This window comes from Bidens hawaiensis, unplaced genomic scaffold (assembly GCF_021521415.1).
Source record: "Bidens hawaiensis isolate Kalapana, Puna unplaced genomic scaffold, B.hawaiensis_p1.1 tig00023056_1, whole genome shotgun sequence".
Taxonomy (NCBI): Eukaryota; Viridiplantae; Streptophyta; class Magnoliopsida; order Asterales; family Asteraceae; genus Bidens; species Bidens hawaiensis.
In genome coordinates, this window is record NW_027493609.1 from 115,607 (window position 1) to 140,501 (window position 24,895).

The 24,895-nt window shown below is 34.0% G+C and overlaps 2 protein-coding genes across 2 annotated transcripts; both read left to right on the forward strand.

The window, feature by feature from the left end:
* The first annotated feature begins 18,636 nt into the window (after nucleotides 1–18,636).
* Nucleotides 18,637–20,637, forward strand: LOC143566860 (receptor-like protein kinase FERONIA). Its single transcript, XM_077053441.1, has 3 exons — nucleotides 18,637–19,523; nucleotides 19,825–19,974; nucleotides 20,064–20,637. Exons 1-3 carry the CDS (start codon nucleotides 18,660–18,662, stop codon nucleotides 20,229–20,231), a joined length of 1,182 nt encoding a protein of 393 aa, XP_076909556.1. The 5' UTR covers nucleotides 18,637–18,659; the 3' UTR covers nucleotides 20,232–20,637.
* A 149-nt stretch (nucleotides 20,638–20,786) lies between these two features.
* On the forward strand, nucleotides 20,787–21,943 carry LOC143566861 (F-box protein SKIP3-like). The gene is made up of 3 exons (XM_077053442.1): nucleotides 20,787–21,196; nucleotides 21,285–21,400; nucleotides 21,519–21,943. Exons 1-3 carry the CDS (start codon nucleotides 21,077–21,079, stop codon nucleotides 21,919–21,921), a joined length of 639 nt encoding a protein of 212 aa, XP_076909557.1. The 5' UTR covers nucleotides 20,787–21,076; the 3' UTR covers nucleotides 21,922–21,943.
* Nucleotides 21,944–24,895: the final 2,952 nt, after the last annotated feature.

Genomic DNA, 24,895 nt, shown 5'->3' on the forward strand with positions numbered 1-24,895 from the left:
TTGTGATGAGCTAGGGTTAAACGACGATCAAAACCCCTATTATAGCCAAACTTTAAAGAATGCTTTCAACACCACCTTGTCAAACATGTATGATGTCTACCTTACAAAATACGGGTCGTCTTCCCAAATTCATGACTCGTTAAGAGCTGTTGCCCAATCCCAATCCCAAACCGACCTTGAAATGAGGATGTACTACATGATTTGGGAAGACGCCGGTAAACGTCAAAAGGTAAACACCCCAAGCAGTGAACTTGGAAGGTATGGTGGTACCAACTTTGTGAAACACATGACTCCGGATGAATTTAGAAGTCTTGATTTGCTGGCTTGGTGGAGAGGTAAGGAGGATGAGTTTCCGATCCTCGCCGCCATGGCCAAAGATTTACTAACGGTCCAAGCTTCCACGGTAGCTTCGGAGTCTGCTTTTTCTGTTTCTGGCAGGGTTATATCGATTAGGAGGACTCGACTCACTGCACCAGCTATAGAGATGTCGATTTGCTACAAGGATTACTTGGACTCTTTAGATAGGGCACAACATCAACGCTCACTCGAGGGGGAAATGGAGTATGAAGCGGGCTTGTATGAAGACGAGGTCAATGAAGGACACACTCAACCAATGACCGATGAAGAAGCCGCGTACGACGATTACCTAAGAAATAGCTCGGGATCGGGTAGCGAAGAAAATTAGTTAAAGAAACAGCAAACATGGAGGCAAATCATGAGTAAGAAACAGCAAGTTGTTCATGTAATCGTGTCTAAGCATTCTTTTTCCTAATATGTGCTCTTATTTACTTGTTGATTTGGATTTTTCTAATTTAGTTAAAGAAACAGCAAACATGGAGGCAAATCATGAACAAACTGCGATTGGGAACAACAGGAGCATCTGCTAGTTCACAATTTAATGTTTGTATTTTTGAGTTAAATCATGAACAACAGTTCTTGGCAGAGATTTCTTCAGTGTTAATGATTTAATGTTTGTATTTTTGAGTTACGAATATGCGATAACGATTTAATGTTTGTATTTTTAATGTAAAAACTATAAATGAAAGTTATGTGTTTTTAATCTTTGGTTTGTTGAAAACACATTCACCAACACACACTCATACTCATCTTCCAAGCAAAGAACCCTAACAACGAAAGCAAAGAATGGCTTCGATCAGTCCGTTTTGCCTTGTAGTTACCGTTTTGCCTTGTAGTTACCGGTTTGTTTATACTGTGAAAAAATAATGGTCTTCATTAAGTACAAAATATAAAAAACAAATATTCGTATTTGAAACCGCGAAATTTAAAAAAAAAAAAAAAACCGGTTAATAAAAAAAACCGGTTAATAAAAAAACCGGTTTATTAACCGGTTCTAACGGGTTTCTAAACCGGTCCTAACCGGTTAGACCGGTTAGGGTTTTGACAGCAAAAAACCGGTTATTAACCGGTCCGGTTATTAACCGAACCGGTTTTTTTCCGGGCAAAAAAAAACCGGTCCGGTTAATAACCGAACCGGTTTTTTTAAAAAAACCGGTTTGTGCACCTCTAGATGGTTGTGCTCATGTTAAAGGGCGGGTTGGAATGGGCGGAACTAGGTAGAAGGTGTGGGGATCTAGTGAATTTATTTGATGGAAGATGGAATTCTCATAAAACTCAAACTTTGAGTTTATACAAAAATTAAACATACGAAGAATTGTTTGTTGCAACCTTTTGCCTAAATGTGATTTATCACTTACTATGGTGTTTGGCAAAAACTGCTTGCAATAATCAGTTTGAAAACACACATTCAAACACTTATATATTACCTTAATGTGATTGTTATGTAGTTTCTACTTAATTCCAAGATTTTTATGATTATGAACACAAAGTCAAATACAGTTTATATTTGATTATAGTGTTGTAGTTAGTCTTTTAGCTTTTCTAATAGTTTTTTTCTTTTATCTGTTTGTAAAGAAATCAACAAAAAAACGAGTAGATGGGTGTATTTGCCAATCTTTCGCTCGGGAACCTGTGTGGAAATGGATCCAAAACCATTAAAGACCAAATCAAATCTCCTGATGCGGGTTCCTCCAATGGCACGGCCCCATCCGACGTAAAAGACTCCAATGACCTGACCCGATCTGATGCGAACCATTCCGAAGACCAGACCCAATCAGACATAAAACATTCAAATGACCCGACTCGATCCATCGACATAAAACATTCCGATGACCCGACCTAGTAAAATTACATAATTTAAACAAACTTAAACGAATATATTGTGACTGTTAAAACTGTTTCTGCAACTGGGGTTGGTGTATTGGGTGGGGCGAGGGTTGGGTTATTTTTATGTTTCTGTTAAGTTATTGTTATATACAAATATAATAAAATATTTAAATATTACAAATACAAATACAAATATTTCAATATTAATTTATAAATTTATGCATATATATCAATTTTACAATGACCATGTCATGTTTTATTGTGTGTTTTTAATTATGTAATGTTTAGTTTTTGAACTTTAATTATATTTTGTAAATTTTTAATTTGTAAGATATATATTTCAAAAAATTAAAATGTATATATAAATTATTTAGAAGTAAAATACATTAATTGTTGTGAAACAAGCTTAATAGCCAAACATGTGAGAAAGGGATGTAGGGAGAAAGATGGTGATTTCATTAATCAAGTGTATCATACAATGAAATACAATGAGATGTATATATAGGAGTAAATAACTTGGAGGAAAAGCCTAATCTATATTTGGTATTGATAACCACAATAATATATATTTATAACACTCCCCCTTGGTTATCAACTCAATACGCTTGGAGATGTTGCCTCATTAAAAACCTTGCTAGGAAAACCCATTGGGACAAAACCATAGCTAAGGGAAAAAGAGTGCAACGCGTATTGTCTCCCCCTGATTTATATATCCTTTAAAATGGTAAATATCGATCTTCTGTGAAAGTTACCCAAAACTTTTGTAGTCAATCATTTGCGTCTTCGTACCTTGACATTTGAATCTTTAAGTTGAATAATGTTGTATGATCTTCACGTGAAAACTTCTATTGATTCATCTGGTAAACACTATGATCCTGATGTGTTTCTCTGCATACATAAGACTAACCAAACTTGTTTTGATGGGTTAGTAAAATATAAACACATATCTTTCATACCTGAAATATATGTTTTAACTCATTCGGATATCTCCTAGCATGACACTTGCTGATAAATATAAACAAGAAAATAATAATCCTATATAGCTAACAGTATAACATTATGCATATATGCATTATGATATTTCCAATAATATTTCATATTCATATAGGAAATGATATAGAGTCATTGTTTGACATCCTTTAACGTGCTAAAAGGATTAAATTTGTCCATGGTAAAATGTCTCAACATTTCTTAGATCTTTGATGGATTTATAAACATATAATTACACATATACTGGAACTATAAGTCAAGCAATAATCACACCTTGTCAAGGTCTTTGAAAAATAATTTTCTCTTTAAAAGCTCATAAGTTTCTCTCGATGATGTGTACATCAGCAGTGTACGATTTTAATGAACTTTTAGAGTGAAATAAAAGTATGGCTAATTGTATCCAACTCATCTCCCTCTTTATCAAAATATCTATTAATTTCTATCAAGCTCAATCCGATTAATCCATACTTAATAAGCATAAATCCATGATTTTTCCAATCCATCATAGACTTCTTTTCAACTTGACAAATTATGCACACACATTCACTTTTTTAGGATTTTTACTGCATAAACCTGCTCATTAACATATCATTTTGGATAACATATCAAAAATCCATATTGTACAATTTCTTTGTTTATTGAGATATTGTACTCATCATGTACATTCTATGTGTATGCTTATTGATGTACAATAATTCAATCATCAAGATGTATAAATTAACTTTTCAAGCATTCAATTTCTTTAGGAAACTCTTCAGGAGTTCCATTTATGTTCAACATATTCAATAATCGTAACGTATTCAAATATGAGTCTATACACAACAATCATTATGTTCTCGAGAACTTATTTTACATGATTTGTTAATTCAAAATCCTTCAAAAACTTTCTTGTGAACTTTCAGTATCAAGTATCAACTGAATCATAATATTTATTAGACGCATATTAATTCTCTCTTTGTATTACCAGACTGTTTTCTTATCAGAATGTCATTGCTTCCATCATTGGATAATGTGTCTCATCATAATTAATCATGGGTCTTTGCAAAATCCTTATTTCATCAATTTTGCCTTATATCATTTGATGAATTTTCATAACTCGTATACAAGACCCGTTTGTATCTAACAAATGTTACAAATTTAGTTGTACGGAGTGTTGATCCAACACTTTCCGCTATTTAGATAATTCAACTCTGCCTTGTTTGCGTCTTTCCGCTTTGGCCAGTCATTTTCATAGGCAGATTTAGAATCTTGATCCTCATAATCATCATTTCAAGCGCTAATTACACATATATATAAAAGTGTAGTGAAGTCGACTTTATTTCGATTCCATATATCTTTGTAGACATGATACAATATAATTTATTGAGAGCTCTTTGTTTTCAGGTACCTAAGGTTCTTCAAGAACCATCATGTCTAATTTCTTTCAAGAAACCTTTTTTAGCACCTCGACTTGACCATCTTCATTACTTGCTCCAATTTTCGAAGAAATTTTAAATTTGGAACCGATCAGTCTACCACGCTACAAGCGTGCGTTAGACTTATTATCAATATGCGTTTGTCCTTCCGGGACATTTATTAATTGGAGCATTAGCAGTTCGTATATGTGTCTTAGTTAGACACTCTCTTTTGTTCAGTGAATCGTCCGGTAATTGATTCGCTAATCTTTATACATGAATTATCCTTTGAACTTTTAGTTCATATAATTTAATTTGATGATCAATGATAATTCATTCCAACTAAAATTCGTTTTCTAACTGCTTTATTTCTCTCCCTAATGTTGGGAATGCTGATTCACTGAAGTGAAAACTAATGAGCTATAAACAAATATCACATTAATGGCTCATAGATATCGACATAAATTCCCAACTTCCTTTGTGGCCTCATCTTTGTGTCTTGTGGTGGATTAATTTCAGTATATAACACACATTAGATGAGAAATACTTGGTTACTGAACAAAAACCAGTTACAATGGGAAGGAAGTATCATAATGTGTTGGCTTGATGTGGATTAGTTTTTAAGACATGTAAAATCATATGTACTCAAATACAAACATGAACATTTGCTCTCGTGATAATTGCATTTGCGACCAATTATAGACGTTGAATAATCGTCTTTAACAAAACAATTTATGTAAGAACATAATCTGTTATAAAGTTCAACACTTATTCCAATGATCATTATTAACTTGGGAATCAAATTCATTATTATAATCGAATGTAAATATATCAACATGGAATAATATGCTTGTTATCTTATTAGCTAAGCCATAGATCATGCAAATATGAAGTTGCGATCTTGATAACCATTTAGACGATGCATCGATTTTTAAAACACTAAATGGTATCATGTTAGATTCCGGAATGTTTAGGGATTCATACCCTATTTTTGTTAATAAATAAGTAATTTTCATTGAGAGCAAACTTTGCAGTTTAAGCATCATGAAGAATCTTGCAGTTCTTCAATATATTTCACATCATTGACTCGGTGTGGTCGAACCGATCATGCCAAGATAATCATGATCCATAAACTTCAGGTTTATGATCATATATGCATTATGCTTGTTTAATGCAAATAGTTAAATATGAGAGAACATTGTTTTATCATTTCGATGTGATTCACTTTTGTATTTCCTCATTTGTTCTCATATACGATAAATCCATTTGCCACTTGTAGTGGTTGATCTCATCATTAGCATGACCATCATTATGATGGTCGATATCTCATTACTGATATAATCATCATTACAAGTTTCTCAATTTTGTCCATGATTGCAATGATCAATACATTATCACATTCACTTCGGGGAATGTATTTATTCAAAATTTTCTCGAACACAAATACTAAATCACCTCAAATGTTTCATATGTTTTAATGATATGCTACTTCAGGAGCATATTTGAGGTTTGACAAATGAAAAATAGTCGTATCCGGTTTTTTCTCATAATTAATCTTCTCTTCATATAACAAATCGAGAAGTAATTACATGAATAAGTAATGTAAGATAATCGAGCTAATATTTATATCTTTTAATAGTGAAATTTAGGAAGCATGACACTTTGGGTATCATATCAAAGTATATTCACACCCTGTCATGAGAATGATATATCTTTAATAACAACTTCGATTTAATTGTTTTGTAACAATAACTCTTATTATGCATGTAATCTAATACTCTATTAAAAAGTATCCATTTATATATAATATCATTACCGGCAATAACACGTAATATATAACTTTTGGTTATAAGGTTTACATGCTAAATATAAAATTAGCAGAAGATTTACAACTGTTATATTTAGCAGAATATTTACAACTGTTACTTTGAATACCATAATGTCTTAAGATAAGACAAACAAGAATTTTATATTGCAATTTTGAAGTTATTCTCTTTTAAATTAAATAATTATAATAAAACAATATATTTCTAGGATATGCGAACTGAATCAAACCAAATATTATCTTTACGTATGGTTTAACAAAAGAAGAATGGAAAAGACTAAACTCTAAACATATTAATTTGCATTTGATTGCTAAAATATTTTCGCTTGATAATTTACTTTTAACAGCATGTATACTCAATTAAAAGGAATAAGTATACGTACAATATCATTACTAATTAGCATATGCAAGCAATACTTATGTTATCATATTAATCAAAACTAAAGCATAGAAAATAACATTGCAAAATAATTGTAAATGGTTTGACCCTCTCTCATTACCTTTGAGGCTTTGACATGATAATCTTAATATTAATCATTAATCAACTCCCCATTATTTACTCAAAATTTTTGTATAAATTCGTATAAAATTTATGTGGGAGTCACATGATTTGATTTTTATATTGACAGATAATTTTGTATTGTAAAAAATGTCAACAAATATTCTAACTATTATTGTAATATCGTATTAGTAATTACCAACAGTTAACTAGAATTATTGTTCAATCATCATGCTCCAAAATACTTTACCGATTCATGTCGGAAAACTATTTAAAAACCAATTTAGTGGTTATCATGTAAATCATTCATTTAGAGATATAAAAGCAAATCTCTAACACAACCCACTATTGTATGAATTACAATATGACTTACGTTTGAGTAATAAACAAGGAAAAATTAATTACCTTATGATACCCAGACCAAACTCAAAAGCAATTCGTGCTGATAACGTGTTGTGAAACAAGCTTAATAGCCAAACATGTGAGAAAGGGATGTAGGGAGAAAGATGGTGATTTCATTAATCAAGTGTATTATACAATGAAATACAATGAGATGTATATATAGGAGTAAATAACTTGGAGAAAAAGCCTAATCTATATTTGGTATTGATAACCACAATAATATATATTTATAACATTAATTTCTTATTCTAGTAGTTGATTAAATTTTTTGTAAGAGCATCTAGCCACGTTGTCATGTCTACTTTTGCTTTTCTCTAGCGACTGGAGTATCAAAAAGAGTCGGGTATATATCTCTATAAATATTAAAATATATATAAATTTAAACAATATCATATCTGCTATTTTAAAAGAGTGAACATTGGGTATATATATGATTTTTTTTATTGGATTTATATGATACTAGCTTTTGAACCCGTGTATTACACGGGATTTGTCAAATGACAAAAATAAATAAATTCTGTTATAAAAAAAAACAAAATGAAAGGTAAAAATAAATTAAATAAATCAGGTAGGATATTTTAATTGTGATCCTTAAAATACTTCTCATGATTGATATTACACGTAGCTTAACATACCATATAATAAATCTAAAAGATTCCTTGATGATGATAAACCGAGTTGCTTTAAATGCAAGGTCCTCCACAAGCATTTGAGGCTATATTAGTTTTTATTGAAGTTGTTTTGAAATGAACCAAAGTCACCATTTTTTAAAATGACTCAATACGTATTCGATGATTGCCTCATGTCAAATCAGAACGAAATATGTGATACAATTGTAGTTCGAAGTGCGACAAACACAATTTGGTAATAGGATTGCATTTCCGAAAGGTGTCTTTATATTAAACGCAACATATGATACAAATTTTGTATACAAAGAAGTATTTTCGAATTTGTAATCATCAATTTAAGGTCTCATTTACCATGTAAATTAATGTATTAGACAAAGTATACGATTGAATTATAAAATTTTCACGTTTTATGACTTAAATGTATCTTCTTCATGTTTCACTACATGTACTACACATGATGGATAATATGAACTTAATGTAATTTTTCGTGTAACAATGTTTAAAAATGATGATCAATGTGCATATAAACAATAATCTTGAGTATAATGTCATCAGATTACATATATGCACACCTAAATATATACTTTATGCGATGTTAAAAAACCACAACCAACCTAATAATTGATTACATTTAGCATCAATTCTTCTTGAATGGTGATTATAAACGTGACATTTATACACCCTTAAATAGTTAATAAAATCCATCTAACTATGCTATAACCCAATTGATAAAATGGTTTTGACTATGGATAATTAGGATAAATGAGATAAAATATTAGGAATTATGATGAAAAATTAAGCTATGAGTGTAGACTTGACACCTAAGCATCAACACTTTTTTTTATTAGTAGAGTAACATAAGATTTGTTTTGTTGAAATTGATTATGTAATAAATGTTTATGAAATAAAAAAAGAATTTTACAGTTTCTAAAAAACAAAGAATTCAGTTTTATAACTTTTTAGAAAAAAATCTGAATTACAATTACAGGACTCCAAATTTCTTTATAACTGATCATTGTTTTAATGCTTAAGATTTGTTTTCAGTATGACTACGTTTAGAATATTAAATTAAAGATACAAAATTAATAATCACATTAATTGGAAATTTAAATTAAACAGAATAATTAAAAATTTATATATATGAAGTGAGAAGTCTCACATAATTCAAACTGAATTCACGAGTCATTAATAAAAAGTAATGTATACTTTGAGCAAAATTATGTTTTAGGTTTTATATTATTGTAAATAGTCATTAATGTATGCATTATATCTTGAGATGTAACTCATGGGTCAAACCAATTTTACCAATGACCCATGGATAACATGGATTAAGGAGAAGAGAGATTAGAAGATTAGTATGGAAGTTTAATCTAGGAATGAATGTGGTTATGACACCTAGGCATCATTATTTTTGTTTATTAGTATTGTAAGATAAGATGTAAGATAAGATATAAGATGTAAGATTTTAAATGTTAGTAAGGCTATATATGAAATTATTCTAAAAATTAACTATTTAAAATAATTTTATAAGGGAGAACTTTATAGAAATGTAACCAACTTTTTAAACTGTTCTAATTAAGTCACTAACTCTCAAATATTGTGCTAGTCATATATTTTAGGGGAATTTCTCATAATAACAATTTTTTACCAAGCCATTCCAACTTTAGCCATCAAATAGTCAAAAATCCGAAATAGCCATCAAGAACCGTCGGATCCAAGGTAACTCGTTAAAAAAAACAATCGGATCCAACATAACTCGTATTCATCCAACGCAAAACTCTCTATAGAACCGTTGGATCCGACGGAATTCGTTAAAAAACGTCGGATGACGGTTCTTTAATAAATTCTGTCGGATCATTAATACATTAACACGTGACGAAATTTTGTAGGTCAACGAATTCCATCGGTTCCGATGGAGAAAAGCTAGCCTATTTTGGTTAAAAAAAATTTCAAAATTATGGCTAAAGTTGGATAGGGTTAATCAAAATTGATTGATTATTATGAGAATTTTCTCAATATTTTACCTGATTAACATTTTAAGGTGCTGACATGGCTATTTTTTAAATTTTCCTTTTTTAATGCAGGTACATGATGTCAGGCCCCATAAAGTTCCCATTAAAAGACATAAAAGTAGTCACCAACAACTTTTCCGAAGAAAACTATATTGGGGAAGGATTTCTTGGGAAGATTTATGAAGGACAACTCCCTTTATCTGGAGAGGTGGTTGATGTTGCTATACGGAGGCTGGATAATAGTTTAAGGCTACAAGAGGTTATGTTTGAAAAAGAGATTTCAATTCTTACTCGTCTTAAGCATGAAAATATGGTCAAAATTGTGGGGTATTGTTACGAGAATGATCAGATGCTGATTATAAGCGAGCGTGTTGCCCGTGGAAGTTTAAGCAAGTATCTAAGTGATCCCAGACTTACATGGATGGAAAGATTGCAGATAAGTGTTGGTGTTGCGTCCGCGTTGAGTTACTTGCATAACAATAGTATCATACATCAGAACATTAACAGGCGCTCAATCTTGTTAGACGAAAACTGGAAAGCCAAAATATCTGGTTTTGAATATTGCATGACTATACCAGAGGGAATTAGTCTAGACCTGGCATACTCTAAGCTTGGAATCGGGGCCTACAAGTCGGACGTGTTCTCCATTGGGATTGTGCTGTTTGAACTCATGTGCGGAAAGAATGCATTCACTTCAGAACATAATAAAAGTTTTCAAGCTTCCTTAACCATATATCATCATGAAAACAGAACGTTACATAAATTGGTTGATCCGACTCTATTTAGCCAAATGGATCCGGTGTCTTTCAACATCTTTTCGAGAATAGCATATGATTGTCTGATCGATCAGAGAATAGAAATGAAACAGGTCCTCAAAAGACTTGAGAGAGCATTGAAAGTTCAACACATGCATAACAATAACGTAAGAGCATGCATACTTAACTTTTATTGTTGGTGGTTTCTGCTTCCGTCATATATAACAATGTATAAGTTCTTTAACTTTTTTCTTCATCGTTGCAATGATATTACAGGAATACTCAACAGTTGAAGTTGCACGTACAATACCGGAGACCTTGAAGTTGAAGGTAACGAGTTTATAATTTGTTCTAGGTGATTGTGGTAATAGCTTCTTTTATTTGTGCCCCGGCCGGTACATGCTAAAAGTATTTCACTCACTAAAATTGATTTTCAAATTACTTCTTTCATTAAATTCTAGGTGTGTAAAGACCCAAGCATAAAAGCTATTCAGCACTTGATCATAGGTTTAATGACAGTCATTGGTATCATCATGTAAAAAAATACGAAAAAAAGAATAAATAAAGTGTCAGACAACTTTTATATAATTACATTGTCACCTTACTAAGAAGTATTGTTGCAGCTGAAGAGCTTGGAGCATATGAGGATTCCACTTGCTGATATATTGACGGCCACCGATCACTTTGCTGCAAAATATTGCATCGTGTCTGGTGGATTTGGTTCAGTGTTCAAATCAGAACTTGACCACGTAGATAAAGCATATTGTTTTGCAATTGAAACGAAGAATGAACGTATACCCAAGAAACGTAGCCCAGTTGCTATAAAACGCATCATGGATACCGAAGATGAGATAGCAGAACAAGGATTTTATGCAGAAATTGAAATGCTTACGAGTTGTAAGCATTCCAGCATAATCACTCTACTTGGCTTTTGTGACGAAGGTGGTCGAATGATCCTTATTTATGAGTATGCTTCTAATGGGAGTCTTAATTATCATTTACAAAACATGGGTAATAATCATAATGATAATTGGGAACAACGTGTGAAAATTTGCCTTGATGTTGCAAAGGGGTTAAGTTGCCTTCACACTACCGAGGGCGACCGACGAGAGATAGTGCATCGTGACATCAAAAGTGCCAACATTTTGTTGGACGAAAATTTTGAAGCAAAAATTGGTGACTTTGGGCTATATGTTTTCCGTTCTTTTAGTGAAGAGCATTACACTCGGTATTCTAGAACAGTTGCAGGCACACCTGGATATATGGATCCACAATACAGCAAGCAACGTAAGTGGACAAAAGAATTGGACGTTTATAGCTTCGGAGTAGTCCTGTTTGAGATTCTACGTGGGACGGTAGCCTATGATACAAAATATGCTGAGAAGAATAACCAGGGGCTTGCACTCGTAGCAAGACAACACTTCGAGAAGGGATCAATGATGGAAATCGTAGATCCTAAATTACAAGAAGAGATTTTTGGAATCATTTTTCCTTCAATTAAAGCGTCCTATCAAGAGTCTTTAGACACATTTTCCAGAATCGCGTATGAATGCTTGGCAGAAAAACAAGCTGAGCGTCCAACTATGGAAATTGTGGTAAAGGAACTTGAGAAAGCCCTATTCATATTGGTAAGTTCACACTTTTTTACTGTCTATTCAAGTTTTCTTTTGTTTTTATTAAGTTAATCTATAGTTGAGTTATAATAGGAAGATTAATTAGTTTTTGTAGGAAGGAAAAGAAATAATCTTGTCCATTCAATTTAGACTTGAATGGTTGAAATGGATTAGGGGGGAGGGGTGGTGGATGTGGTGGCATCACTCATCACACACCCCACCCAATCAAATGGTGCCACATCACCAACCCCAAATCCATCACATGTGATGGTTTTTTACTAGGGGTGGTGGTGTGGTGTGGTGGTGTGTGATGGAATTTTTTTGTTTTTTTTTGTCCGATGTCTGTTGTTAACGTGTTTACCTTTAGCCTTCAACACTCACACACACATATATATACATATACATACACTCACCATCACCACCTTCTACCAATTCCCCCAAATTCTCACAAACCCTAATCTCACCACCACCACCACCAATGGCCGGATCCGAATCCGAGATCCAACCCGCCAATTCATCCTCCGGCGACGAAGCCGAACACTCATCCGACGGATCCGAATCCGTCGATTTCGCTTGACAAGGTAGCAGCGGCGGTGTGGAAAAACCCACCACGCGTGATGGGAGCTCCATCACGCACCGCCCCGTCCCCCCAAGAGAGAAAATCAAGTTTAAAACAAGGGTAATGACATAATAGAGATAACACATTTGTTGACTTTCTCTCTCCACATGCAAGACAAATGTCAAATTCCCTCATCATTTCAAAACGTCCATAACTTTTTTATACGACACTTTTTTAAAAAACAATTTCACCTTAATAATGAGTGTTTTTTAATCTTTTATATGAGTACCATCTCGCTATATATAAATAAAATAAAAAAAATTCGTGAGTCTTTTACAAATTGTGTTTTACCAAAATTGTGCTTTACAAAATTGTGTTTTATTTTTTCATAGTGTTTTTTGCATTTTTTTTACATTGTGTTATTTAATTGTGTTTTTGTCGTATTTTTATTTTCATAGTGTTTTTTTCATTGTGTTTTTCACATTGTGTTTTTTCATTGTGTTTTTGCATAGTGTTTTCCATTGTGTTTTTTCCGGTAGCCATTTTCGGTTGATCATTTCTTATAATTGTTTTTCGGAGATTTTTCCAGTGAAATTTTCCGGGGATTGTTTACCAGTGACTTTCCAATTAATTTTCCGGCAAAATTTTCGGGCGAAATTTCCGAAGACTTTTCCAGCAAGGTGGTGGCGGTGGGTGGCGTTGGGCGGTGGTGGTTGTAGGAGACGAGTGAACATTTAAGTGGGTTTTTAAGATTAATTAAGTGGGTTTTAAAATTAAATTAAGTGGATTTTCAATATTAAGGTAATAACTAAAATACCCTCCTTTCTAGTTTTTTTTTAGGAAAATCAAACTTTTTATTTGAACCTTTCCCAGCTAATCTATATATAAAGGAAATCTAGCTAGCAAGAAACTAGGCAACGAGAGAATCAAGTCGGATACAAGCCTTTAAAAAGTTAACCGGTTGTTCCAGTTAAGAGTTTTACCGACGGCTGATCAATCCGATAGTATATCCATCAGAAACTTAAGGTGACATTTTACGTACTAAAATGGCATTTATGTCATATATATGTCAACATTTTACATAATACCAGGCCCGTCTCTGAGAATGAAGAAAAAAATTTAGGCCTCGTGCGAGATAAAATTCGGACCTCTTTCTTAGCTTAATACCAATCCCAATAGGGTATGGGCGGGTTTGGAATTATCTTTGATTGTTTTTACGAATTTGATATAGGTATGTGATTTGTAATATATCCGATGTAAGGCCCCGTTACCGGTGCCCTATATTGGGACGTTGGATTTACTCATCAACATAGTTATAATAATGAGAGTTAATAAAAACATTCGCGGAATATAAAAACTTTCATAAAACATTTCATAACAAACCATAGCTTGTCTTAAAACAACACCTCGTCTTTCAAAATAAACAAACATTAAACTTAAACGTCTCGAGTCTTCCGATGCCAGCCTCTTATTCAATGCCACGTGTCCCCTCAAGCGAGCTGCCTCATCATACTCACCTGCGTGCATACTAAAAGTCAGCTACGCTGAGTGAGTTCTAGTTAATCAGGCCACATACAAAACATTCACATACATTCATACGTATCCGAAGACGCGTATTTTCATCTTTCCTTACATACTTACATATCTACTTACATACATACTTCTATTCCCACGTATATGTTTTTAAAGAGCCTTACGCCCTATAACATTCGCCGATATTATTAGGGTCGGTTCCCTACATTCGCCGATATTATTAGGGTCGGTTCCCTACATTCGCCATATTATTAGGGTCGGTTCCCTACATTCGCCGACATTATTAGGGTCGGTTCCCTACATTCGCCGACATTATTAGGGTCGGTTCCCTACATTCGCCGACATTATTAGGGTCAGTTCCCTTGTTCTATCTATACCTTTCGTACTTTTCTATACATTCATAATTTTAACTTTCATACGTCCAAACATCATCTATATGTCAATCACATCTTTATACTATCCATTGTCGGCACATGCAATATCCGAAGATCGTTCATGCATCGTCAAACATTCATTCATACATAAATCATATAAGGCATACACTTACCACTTAAGTTAAGTGTATTAACTAATCACATCGAGTATGCATACAGCCCCAAAAACATAACAAGGAAATGGGGCTAAAAACTCACCTGGATCCTGTTACGCTCGCCGTTAATGGTTAATCCCTTCTTTAACTGTGCCCAGCTAACTGTTAAATATATACATATTAATTAACCGTATAATTATTTAAGTTGGTATTTTAATTAACCAACACACTTTCTAAGTTGGGCTCATTTGTTTAACTTATATAGATGGTCCAACTAGTTAACTCAGGCCACTATTCATTTTCGCTTGTGGGCCTAGTTGGGCCAGGCCCCCAACATAACACCAACTGGCTGAGAACTCTAAGGTAGAGAACTTAGCCGAGATCTCGTGACCACAAACACTGTTTTGACCGAAAACTCTTAAGGTGGCCGAGAACTCTTGTTGACCGGGTTCTCGCGTTAACCGAGAACTGAAGGTGGATGTTCAGGTCACCGAGAACCCTTGTCTGCTGCTTTCAGCTCCTATTTTACTATCTTAAAATCCATTCTAAGCTCACATAACGGTTAACGGTCCAAAATTACGTTTCTAATCGCTTATTTTCCATTCTCCTTAACCGTTTTACATCCGTTATCAACCCATTATCAAGATTTAACCCGTTTCTAGCATAAAGCTTGAACCTTTATGGCTAAACCGTTAAAAACTAGATTTGGGTTTATTTAAACGAGCCGTTCATAACCGTGAGTTCGTTAAGTCCATTTTAATCTTCAAGTTGGCAACTTTAAGGTATAGCTATACTCGATTTACTATCCTACTAAGTTTCATGTAAAACCGACTTCGTTTACCCGTTCTTTTCACAAACCGAACACTACTCGTTTTACCCGAAACGAACCAACTAACCCGTTTATAATCAAGTTCATTACTTTATCAGTAATCATGACCCGATCTATCATCCTACCAATTTTCATGTAAATCCGTTCATGAAAAGTAAGCCTTTTTAATAAAAATATACCTTTGAGGTTTTTGTATGAAATCACTCGAGATGATCAAAACCATATCAAACGAACTCCGATTTGAGTGATTCAAGTGGTCACGGAACTGTCTCATCCCGATCTACAAACCCATCAGCTCACGCCGGAAACCGCCGCTACAGTCGCCGAAATCTTCACTTTTGAGCTGCTATGGTTTTGCTGATAAAAATCGGATTTCCCGACCTCTGATCGAAGATCTAATCAGTGGAAATATTCATTTATATACCATGAACACTTAGTTAAAATTTGAGGACGATCCGACGGCTAGATCTCTGGGAATCTTTGTGTCTTTGTGGGTGGTTTTATCAAAAACGGGAATTGGGTTAAGTGTGTGTTTTGATGGTGTAGGCTATGGTGTGAAGATGTATGAAAATGGAAATGATTAGGGTTTTAAGGGGTATTTATACTCCCTTAAGCTCATGGACCTTAGGCCTATCTTTCCTTTTTGGTCCATAATTAATTACATCTAATTAGCCTACTTATCCTTCCATCTTTATTATTTTAATATTTTTCTATTAACTCAAGTAGAATTTTCCATCTTAAATAAATAATATATTAATTATTTATTCTTGGAAATTTCGGGATGTTACAAGTCTGCCATCCTTATAAGAGGTTTCGTCCTCGAAACCTGCTTAGTCCCTGTAAAAGGAATACTTCCTGTATTCACATTCTTTCTTGAACCGACTTAGCTTCCTAACTTACCGTTTATCCTTTGTCTCACAATCATCGAGTGATGTTAATTAGTTTTAGCTTTCTAGGTAGCTTGTCCATGAAGTCCTTGATGATACGTTTCCTTATCCAGACTTTGCTAGTGCATATTACTTCCACAAGCATACTCTTCTTTCTTTTCCTTTAAATAGAAACATTGCACTTACCATCATTACACTGAGCACTAAATGACCTTTCTGTCCAATTGCAACCTTTAGCAAATATACTGTTTGCGATGCGTTCAAAATGTAAGGAAGCACTCCCAGTTCCCCCTTAATGATTATTTCTTGAAATCCCTTTGTCCATCCCTTAAGGTAGAACACTTCTTGCAATCCTTGAGTACATCCATTGCATAACTTGTTGGAGAACTCCTTAAGTTACCACTTAAACCTTCTTTCATTCTCAGCTCTGTATCAACACGTAGGGTTCATGAGTTATAGCTGTCTAAAGTAGCTTGATCATGAAATCCATGATGATACATCTCCCTCTTTCTTGACTAATCAAGCCTCACGTTATCCTATGAATCCATTGTTGTTTGCCGTTGCATATCAGGTTCCTGATCTATCGTAACCAATTACCTTAACCGACTTCCTTTCCGGTATGTCTTGACCTTCTTTTATAATACCATTCTATCCTTTACGTTCCAGGGGACTTCCCTTCCATGATCACATGATTATCAATTACTCATTAATCATTTGTGTCAAGACTCAATAAGTCTAAACCATATCTACGCTTGCCTTGCATGTCTTTCCACCTTTTGTCCTTGGTTTCTAGCATTTTCTTGCAGTGTGACTTTCGGCTTTACATTCGTAACATTTGTGGTTGTTCTTATCTGTGTTGGCAAAGTATCATGTCTATCCACAACTGTCGCATACCATGGACTCATCTTCATCTGACTTCTACTAAAGCGTTTCACTTCTATTAGTATATGCCTTCATTATAAGTGACATCTAGACTTATGACCTTCGTCTAGGATTTGGCCTCGAAGACATCCATGATGTTTTAAGTTTACAATCTAAATGTGTTTTACACATAAATGCTAACTTATACATGGCGCTTTATTTTTACTAAGAAGAAACTATCTGTGTGCAGTCTGTATACGATCTTATAAACACTACACTCGTAATTTTATAAAAATTAGAAACTTTACACGCACTTCTACGAAGTAACATTTGTAGATATTTGAAGTTCACGTCTCTATTAATAACAGTTAAATTTTATTAACATTATTATGCATGTAGTTTAGTGTTGTAAAAGTAAGTCTAGAAGACTGAATATTTATAGTTGTTAAAAGGGATGGTGTCGTGACGATTTTCTTTAACTTTGTGTATAGTTACTTGCAATCGATTAAAGGTGGTTAATTTCAACCAAAATTGTATCTATTTGACCAATTCTAGCCAATTATGACTTAAAAAAATAAAACATAAACTCATATGCCTTTAATATTAAAAAATGAATGCCAATTTTTTTAATTAGTGATTACCAATTTTTAGTATTGCATATGCATTTTTTTTATTTATATTGATATTCACGTAAAAATATTATTATATTTATAAAATTTGACATATATATAATTACCCAAAAATTACTTTCTTTATAACTAACTTACCATGTTTTAGTATTCCACGAATACTCTCCACTTAGACTCGAGTACTCACTCCCTAGTTAACCTACTAGGAGTGCCTAGTAACTTTTGTTACCGTGATGTAATTTTATCGTGTTTTCCAAATTTTGAAATCTAAATTAAGACAATGATTAATTTTTCATGGCCCACTTATTGGCTCATGTTCCCAATTCATACTTGATTAATAAGTGCTATAAACATTTTTCATATCTTTTTTTGCCAAAGGCAAGGTTTAGAATTTTATTTATTTATGTTTTAATAGAAAAGAAATCAATCAAACCAATATGGACGAGCTACGTTTACTTTTTTTCCCGATAGTTAAGGAGTTGAACGAGTGTTTGATGAATGACAGGAAAACAATAAGGACAACCTTCAAATGACACTTGAAGAAATTAAGTTGGCCACCCAAAACTTCAGTGACAAGAATCTTATTGGAGTGGGAGGATTTGGGAAGGTATTCAAAGGATTAGTTACACGCGGTATTGAAAGTACTACAGTTGTTGTTGTTAAGCGTTTTGATAAGATACAACGTCAGGGACAAGTACCTTTTTTAAAGGAGCTTATAATTCTTTTTGATTATAGACACGAGAATATCGTCGGCCTTGAAGGGTACTGCAATGAAAACGATGAAAAAATCATTGTTTATGAGTACGCGTCCAGACAAAGTCTCGATAGATATTTGAGCGACACTAGTCTTACATGGACTAAGCGACTTAAAATATGCGTTGATATTGTGCGTGGGTTGGCATTTCTTCATGGAGGTGGTCCAACAAAAGATGTGGTGGTACATAGGGATATTAAAAGCGCCAATGTTCTGGTATATGGTGATTGGAAAGCAAAAATCACTGATCTTGGGTTATCTACAATAACTTCAGTAGGAGTGGTTGACCACAGTGCAGGCACTATTGGCTATCTTGACCCGCTATACCTGAAAACAGGTTTTCTCAATGAAAAATCGGACATTTACTCGTTGGGAGTTGTTTTATTCGAGATCTTGTATGGGCAATTGTTAGTGTCCAGAATGAAATATGGTATACAACATGTCACTAGGATTCTTGAGCAAATCCATGAAGAAGGAAAAACCGAATCAATTGTGTTTAAGCCTATAAGGAACCAAATTGTCCCAAAATCATTGTCTACATTTAGAGCGATTGCCAGCCAATGCTTGGTTCATGATGGAGAAGAACGACCGACAGCAGAAGAGGTGTTGCAGCAACTAGAGAAATCACTGGAACTCCAAGTAAGTTGTATAGTTTTACAAAACTGGCTTCTTTTCAATGCATATATAGAAGAACTATATATAGTATGTAAGAAGGCTTCAATAATTAAATGAACAAAATAGCGTCTTTACAACCAGAACCAAATGAAATTTTCCTTACTATATACGTTGACTAGTTTATTTGAAAGCCTTGTTTTGGATTTCAAAAATCCATTAAAAAAATATCAAAATGAATGTGAAAACTGTTTATGAGATGTGGACAATTGTTTGGTGTATGCATAAAAATATATATGAAATTTTGTTGTTTAATTATAATTTTCAGGAGGATTATGAAATATGGGAGCCTAAATTGCCTGAGGACTATGAGGAAATATTAAAATTGTCTACATATTCCGGAACCTACTCTACTGAAATGAAAAAGAATCTTTACAATCTGCTCATCAAAGGAATTTTTCTTCAAGATGATAAACTGGTAAATACTGATTGGCTAATCCTAAGAAAATCCTTTTTTGTTTAAAAGTTATGACAAATTCGATTGACTTGTTTTGTTATGCATCCTAGTTGTTTACACTTGGAAGTAACGGTGAAAGATCTGAAATCATATCAGCAAGAACATTTTCATACAGAAATGGCAATCCCCATGATAATTGGTGTATTAATGTTCCAAAGTCAAGGTTCTCTCTAATTTCAATCTATGTGCTGGCTCTTATATATGGTACTCTCAGATAATAATGAAAGTATTACCTTACTTATGACTTATTTCATATTGGATTCTTCGGGTACTAACTTTGTTTGGTTTCTCGTTTCATGTCCCTAGCTTCTAACATAACGAATTATAAAACTAAAGAAAACGCAAATTCATTACACCCCAGTAACTATATATATATATATATACTATATTATAATACATTTTCTGAAAATTATAGTTTATTATTTAATTTATTATGTTTATCTATTGGTTATATGTATTCTTCTGTGTTACACCTTCGCCTAGTATATGTAGGAGATGGGTGTGATCATACTTTGTAGGTTTTGTTTTTCTTATTTTTGATTTAAAAAAAGAAGAGACTACAACTAATTTAGAGTTTAATATCTCGCAGGTTTAAGTTGGTAGCACAGATGTCAGATATTTCAAATTTGATGATCAAAATCGAGACAAGAGCTCAATTTTTATCTCCAAATACCGAATATGGGGTCTATCTAGTCTTCAAGTTTTGCGATTCTAGAAATGTTTCTAGAAACCCAATTTATGTTGACCTAAAGTATAGAAAGGGGAATGAAATCTTACATGCATATTTTTCAAAATGGAGAGATGATGAGTGGATGATGATTGAATTACACCGGTTCTTGAACCATAAAGATGATAGTGATTTTGAGGCTTTAGTAGAGAGCCTTTCAGCGTACTATTGTAGAGAACATGATGCGATCTATGTTGAAGGCATTGAGTTTCGACCCATTGACACTGTAAGTTTCATTATATTTCCATTCTAGTTTGTATTTTGCAAATGTTCTACGTTACATGTTTATGAAATGGTCTAAGGAATATTCAACAGGTGGAACATGAAGAAACTGAAATGTCGAGGGAAGTTCAAAAAGTTTTGGTATCAAACTCGAACTTGGATCAGTTGCTACAAATGCCAACTAAAAGCGAAATGATATTAAAGGGATCCATAAACTATGACTACGGGGAAGAGGTTCTTATTTACTTCTAGAAAAATTAATACATATTGAAATTTTAAACATTCCTCCTGGTTCTGTAACAATTCACTAATTTATGAACAGTTGGTTTCGCTAAATGAAGTGAATGGAAAGAAGCACCTTATGCTTTCAGCAAAGGCGACTCTCTACAACTCTTCTGATTTGGAGCTTTTTGTTACAAAACCAACACCCAATTCCCGGTTAGCTTTTTGTAAATGTTAATCTATACTCTTAATTAATAGATTGATGCGGTTGTTTATGTCTTCAAAATCTACCAATGTTTCTAAAAAAATACATAATCACATAATATACATGCAGATTTCAAGAGGTGCTTGAGCTTCTACCACAACAAATATTCTGTATCAGTTGCACGATTAAAAGCCAAATGTTGTCACAAGATGCAGATTATGTGTGCTACCTAGTGTTTAAGCTTTCCGAAAATTGTAATGAGATGCATGGTCCAGTAGAAGTACGAGATCTACTTCAGAAAAATAAAGTGCCCGGATTTGTTTATTTCAGAACCCCAAGCCCATGGAATATACATAATATTACTCAGATTCCGAAACCAAGGAGGGATGGGTGGATGGAGGTTTACGTCAGGAAATTTAACTCAAATCGTGAACTTGAAAATGATTGTGTTCATGTGAATTTGAAATTTGTAAGTTATGAAGGCTCTTTGTCCGGCCTTATTATCTGTGGCCTCGAGTTTCGGCCAATGTAACAATATTTGTATGTGAATTCATCTTGCCATCTTATGTTCTTAAAATTCATGTCTACTAGTTAGTTTCTTTGTGTTTTAGTAATATGACCGATTTATAATAAAACATAACATTGTAGCTAATGAGAGAAATTTGTTATTGAAAATAATCTAAAGTTTGAATTAATTATATTTATCTTTATGATGTTAACTAATTGGAAGTAGATACTAGCTAGTCTTAGTTTGTATTTCAGTTATTTATTTTATGTTTATTAAATTAGCTTCTATTAGAATTTTAAACGCTATTTTATGTTAAATAATCATCTTCTATTATGTTATTATGTGATAATTTTACTTATCTTTTTTAGGATAACTAAGATTGTCAGGCTGTTAATGTTTTGGTCAAAAATCGGATTTAAGGATAATGTAACCCAATCAGTTTTCTGAGGTTGGGTGCTTGAATGACAATGGTGATTACGCGAATACAATAAAAACGAACACAATGATTTGTTGCGAGGAAAAACCCTTGATCAGTGAGTTATCACCACTTTATTAATAAAAAATTAGGTGTTACAATGGTGAAAGCTCTAGCAGTGATTACAAGAGAATACTAAGTGTGCGTTACAGGTGTGTTCGTAGTGTATGATGTGTGTTAACCTAACTGCATAGAGCTTTAATATATAAATTAAATACAAAGTAACTAAATTCCTATTTTCTCGCCACCACCTCTATAGAGTTGTTACAAGCTTTTGAGCACGTTGCTAAACCACTTGGACGGCGAAATAATAGGGTAGACTTGGGTGTTGTTTGTTTTTGAAGACAAAAATTGTCTGCAATCTGATTTCATCTGATTTAATGTCTGCAACTGAAGATGTGGTCTGAAGGTCTGCAATCTGAAAATATAATATTGTTTGTTATATAAACTGGAAATCGTCTGCATAAGCTGAAAATTAGTTACCTATCATATATATTACAGTAACTAAAAGTCATTTGACGTTTGTAGACTGCTAAAATAATTGGTAGTGGTGTACGAACTATGGAAGTGGGTGGTGGTAGACGATTGTGGTAGGCGGGTGAACGGTGGGTGGTGGTGATGGACGGTGATGGTGGCCGACAATGGGTGGTGGTGGTGATGAACGGTGGTGGTGGGTGGTAGACTATGGTGGTGGTGGATGGTTGTGGCGGGTGGTGGTGGTGGTGGTGGCGGGGTGGTGGCGGCGGCGGACGGTGGGTGGTGGCGGTGGATGGCGGTGGCGGGTGGATGGTGGTAGTGGTGGCGGACGGTGGGTGGTGGTGGTGTTGGACATTGGGTGTTGGTACTTGGTATGATGTTAAGAAATGTGAAGATGGTGGAAAAAGCCTATTTTTTAAGACAATAAAAACAGTTTTCAAATCTTAAAAAAAAACAAACAGTCTTCAAGAGCTTATGTCTGCGCGCCCGCAGACATAGGCTCCTTGCAGACCTTATAAGCAAAAACAAACACAACCTTGGTCTTTATCTGTTGTATCTGCTATAATATCAATATAACAAAGAGAACAATCTTTAGTAAATATTAAGTACTGAGGATCCTTGATCCTGACGGGATCTGGAACACATGCTAAGGATAACTGATAACGTATCCACAATATCAAATTTCCTCGCCCTAACAATTGCCCCAAAATTGGCGGTTGTTATAAGATCACAACTGTCATTTTGCTTTTAAATTCAAACCCCTTGCAAAATAGGTGAGATTTGACAAGCTACAGATAATTATTATATATCTATAGAGTTTTTTGGAAACTTCCCTTCCGACTATATATCCAACACCTCTTACTATTCTCCATCCATAACTCGGTGGAACAATAATTAGGTATCCTCTTTTCTCTTTCTCTTTCTATAGATTTTACATTATGTCAGAAATATTCGTTTCTTTCTCCGAGCAATCGGATTCCGATGGCCTAAATTCACAAAATCTGCTTACCCATCCATCTTTCGAGATCTGTAAGTTGACAGATCCAGAAATCGACGCTTTAACTCCCCTTTTTCCATCAGGCACGGTATTTCGTCCCTTCGACTCCTCAAAAAGGAGCGACTGTTGTTCCCGAACATGGGTTTGTTTTCCGGCTTGTCCGTTCCTCATCGGATATTCACCCGTTCCTGGATTTTACTCCAAGTTTCTTCACATTGACCGACATAAGCTATATCTAAGCTATGTCGATGCTATGGAGAGCATTGTTTACTATAGAGAAGATTATTGAAGAGAAAGATCTTGAGTTTGGTCTTTCAGAGCTTGCATACCTATACTCCTTGGAACCCATGGATCCAGTCGCTCCATTTTAAAATCTAAGCCTCGTCAGCAGTTCCCATATATAATACCACCCAAAACAGTTCCTTCTGGAAAAATCAGTTCTTTGTGAAGAGAAATTCAATCCCTGGTGGGGATAATTACCCTTCAAGTGGATTAGGAAGGGTAGGATCATGGATCCTCTGCTAAGTTGCTGATTATCACTTATCCTTAATCTGATTTGCTTCTTTTCTTTTCGTAGTGGAAAACTTTGTTTTTCTCTCCGAGCTTCCTCGTGTTAAAGAAAGAGTGAATACCTTCTTGGCTCTAGACCATACAGTCAAATTTTTCAAAGCTAAAGCTGCAAAGACTTCTCAAGAATCTTCTCAAGAGTCAGAAGCAAGCGAAATGTTAAGTAAGTTGTTTTAATGTTTTATAATAATAAGCAAAGACAACAAAATGAGACTTATCTTCCCATAAATCAAGCAAGTTCGCATCCCATTTTTCGTTGGAGGACATTGACTTCTTTATCGTCAAGAAGGAAACCTTAAAGGCCACTGCACTCCCTGAACCACGATCGGTAACCACCAGTGCTAAGTTCAGAGCTTCTAAGAGGAAGAAAGCCTTCAGAGCCCGAAGATCCTTTTGAGGCTGAGAAGCAAATTCATGACATGCTCACCACGGTCAGGATCCTTAACTCTATTTGATTTGTTTATGGATCCAGTATTTTTTCT

What these genes read in the sequence shown, in the direction of transcription:
- LOC143566861 (XM_077053442.1), top strand. Translation starts at nt 21,077, where the DNA reads ATGTCGAGGGAAGTTCAAAAAGTTTTGGTATCAAACTCGAACTTGGAT. An exon ending in ACTATGACTACGGGGAAGAG is followed by an intron (nt 21,197 to 21,284) that starts GTTCTTATTTAC and finishes ATTTATGAACAG; the next exon opens with TTGGTTTCGCTAAATGAAGT. An exon ending in AAACCAACACCCAATTCCCG is followed by an intron (nt 21,401 to 21,518) that starts GTTAGCTTTTTG and finishes ATATACATGCAG; the next exon opens with ATTTCAAGAGGTGCTTGAGC.
- LOC143566860 (XM_077053441.1), top strand. Translation starts at nt 18,660, where the DNA reads ATGACACTTGAAGAAATTAAGTTGGCCACCCAAAACTTCAGTGACAAG. An exon ending in AGAAATCACTGGAACTCCAA is followed by an intron (nt 19,524 to 19,824) that starts GTAAGTTGTATA and finishes TATAATTTTCAG; the next exon opens with GAGGATTATGAAATATGGGA. An exon ending in TTCTTCAAGATGATAAACTG is followed by an intron (nt 19,975 to 20,063) that starts GTAAATACTGAT and finishes TATGCATCCTAG; the next exon opens with TTGTTTACACTTGGAAGTAA.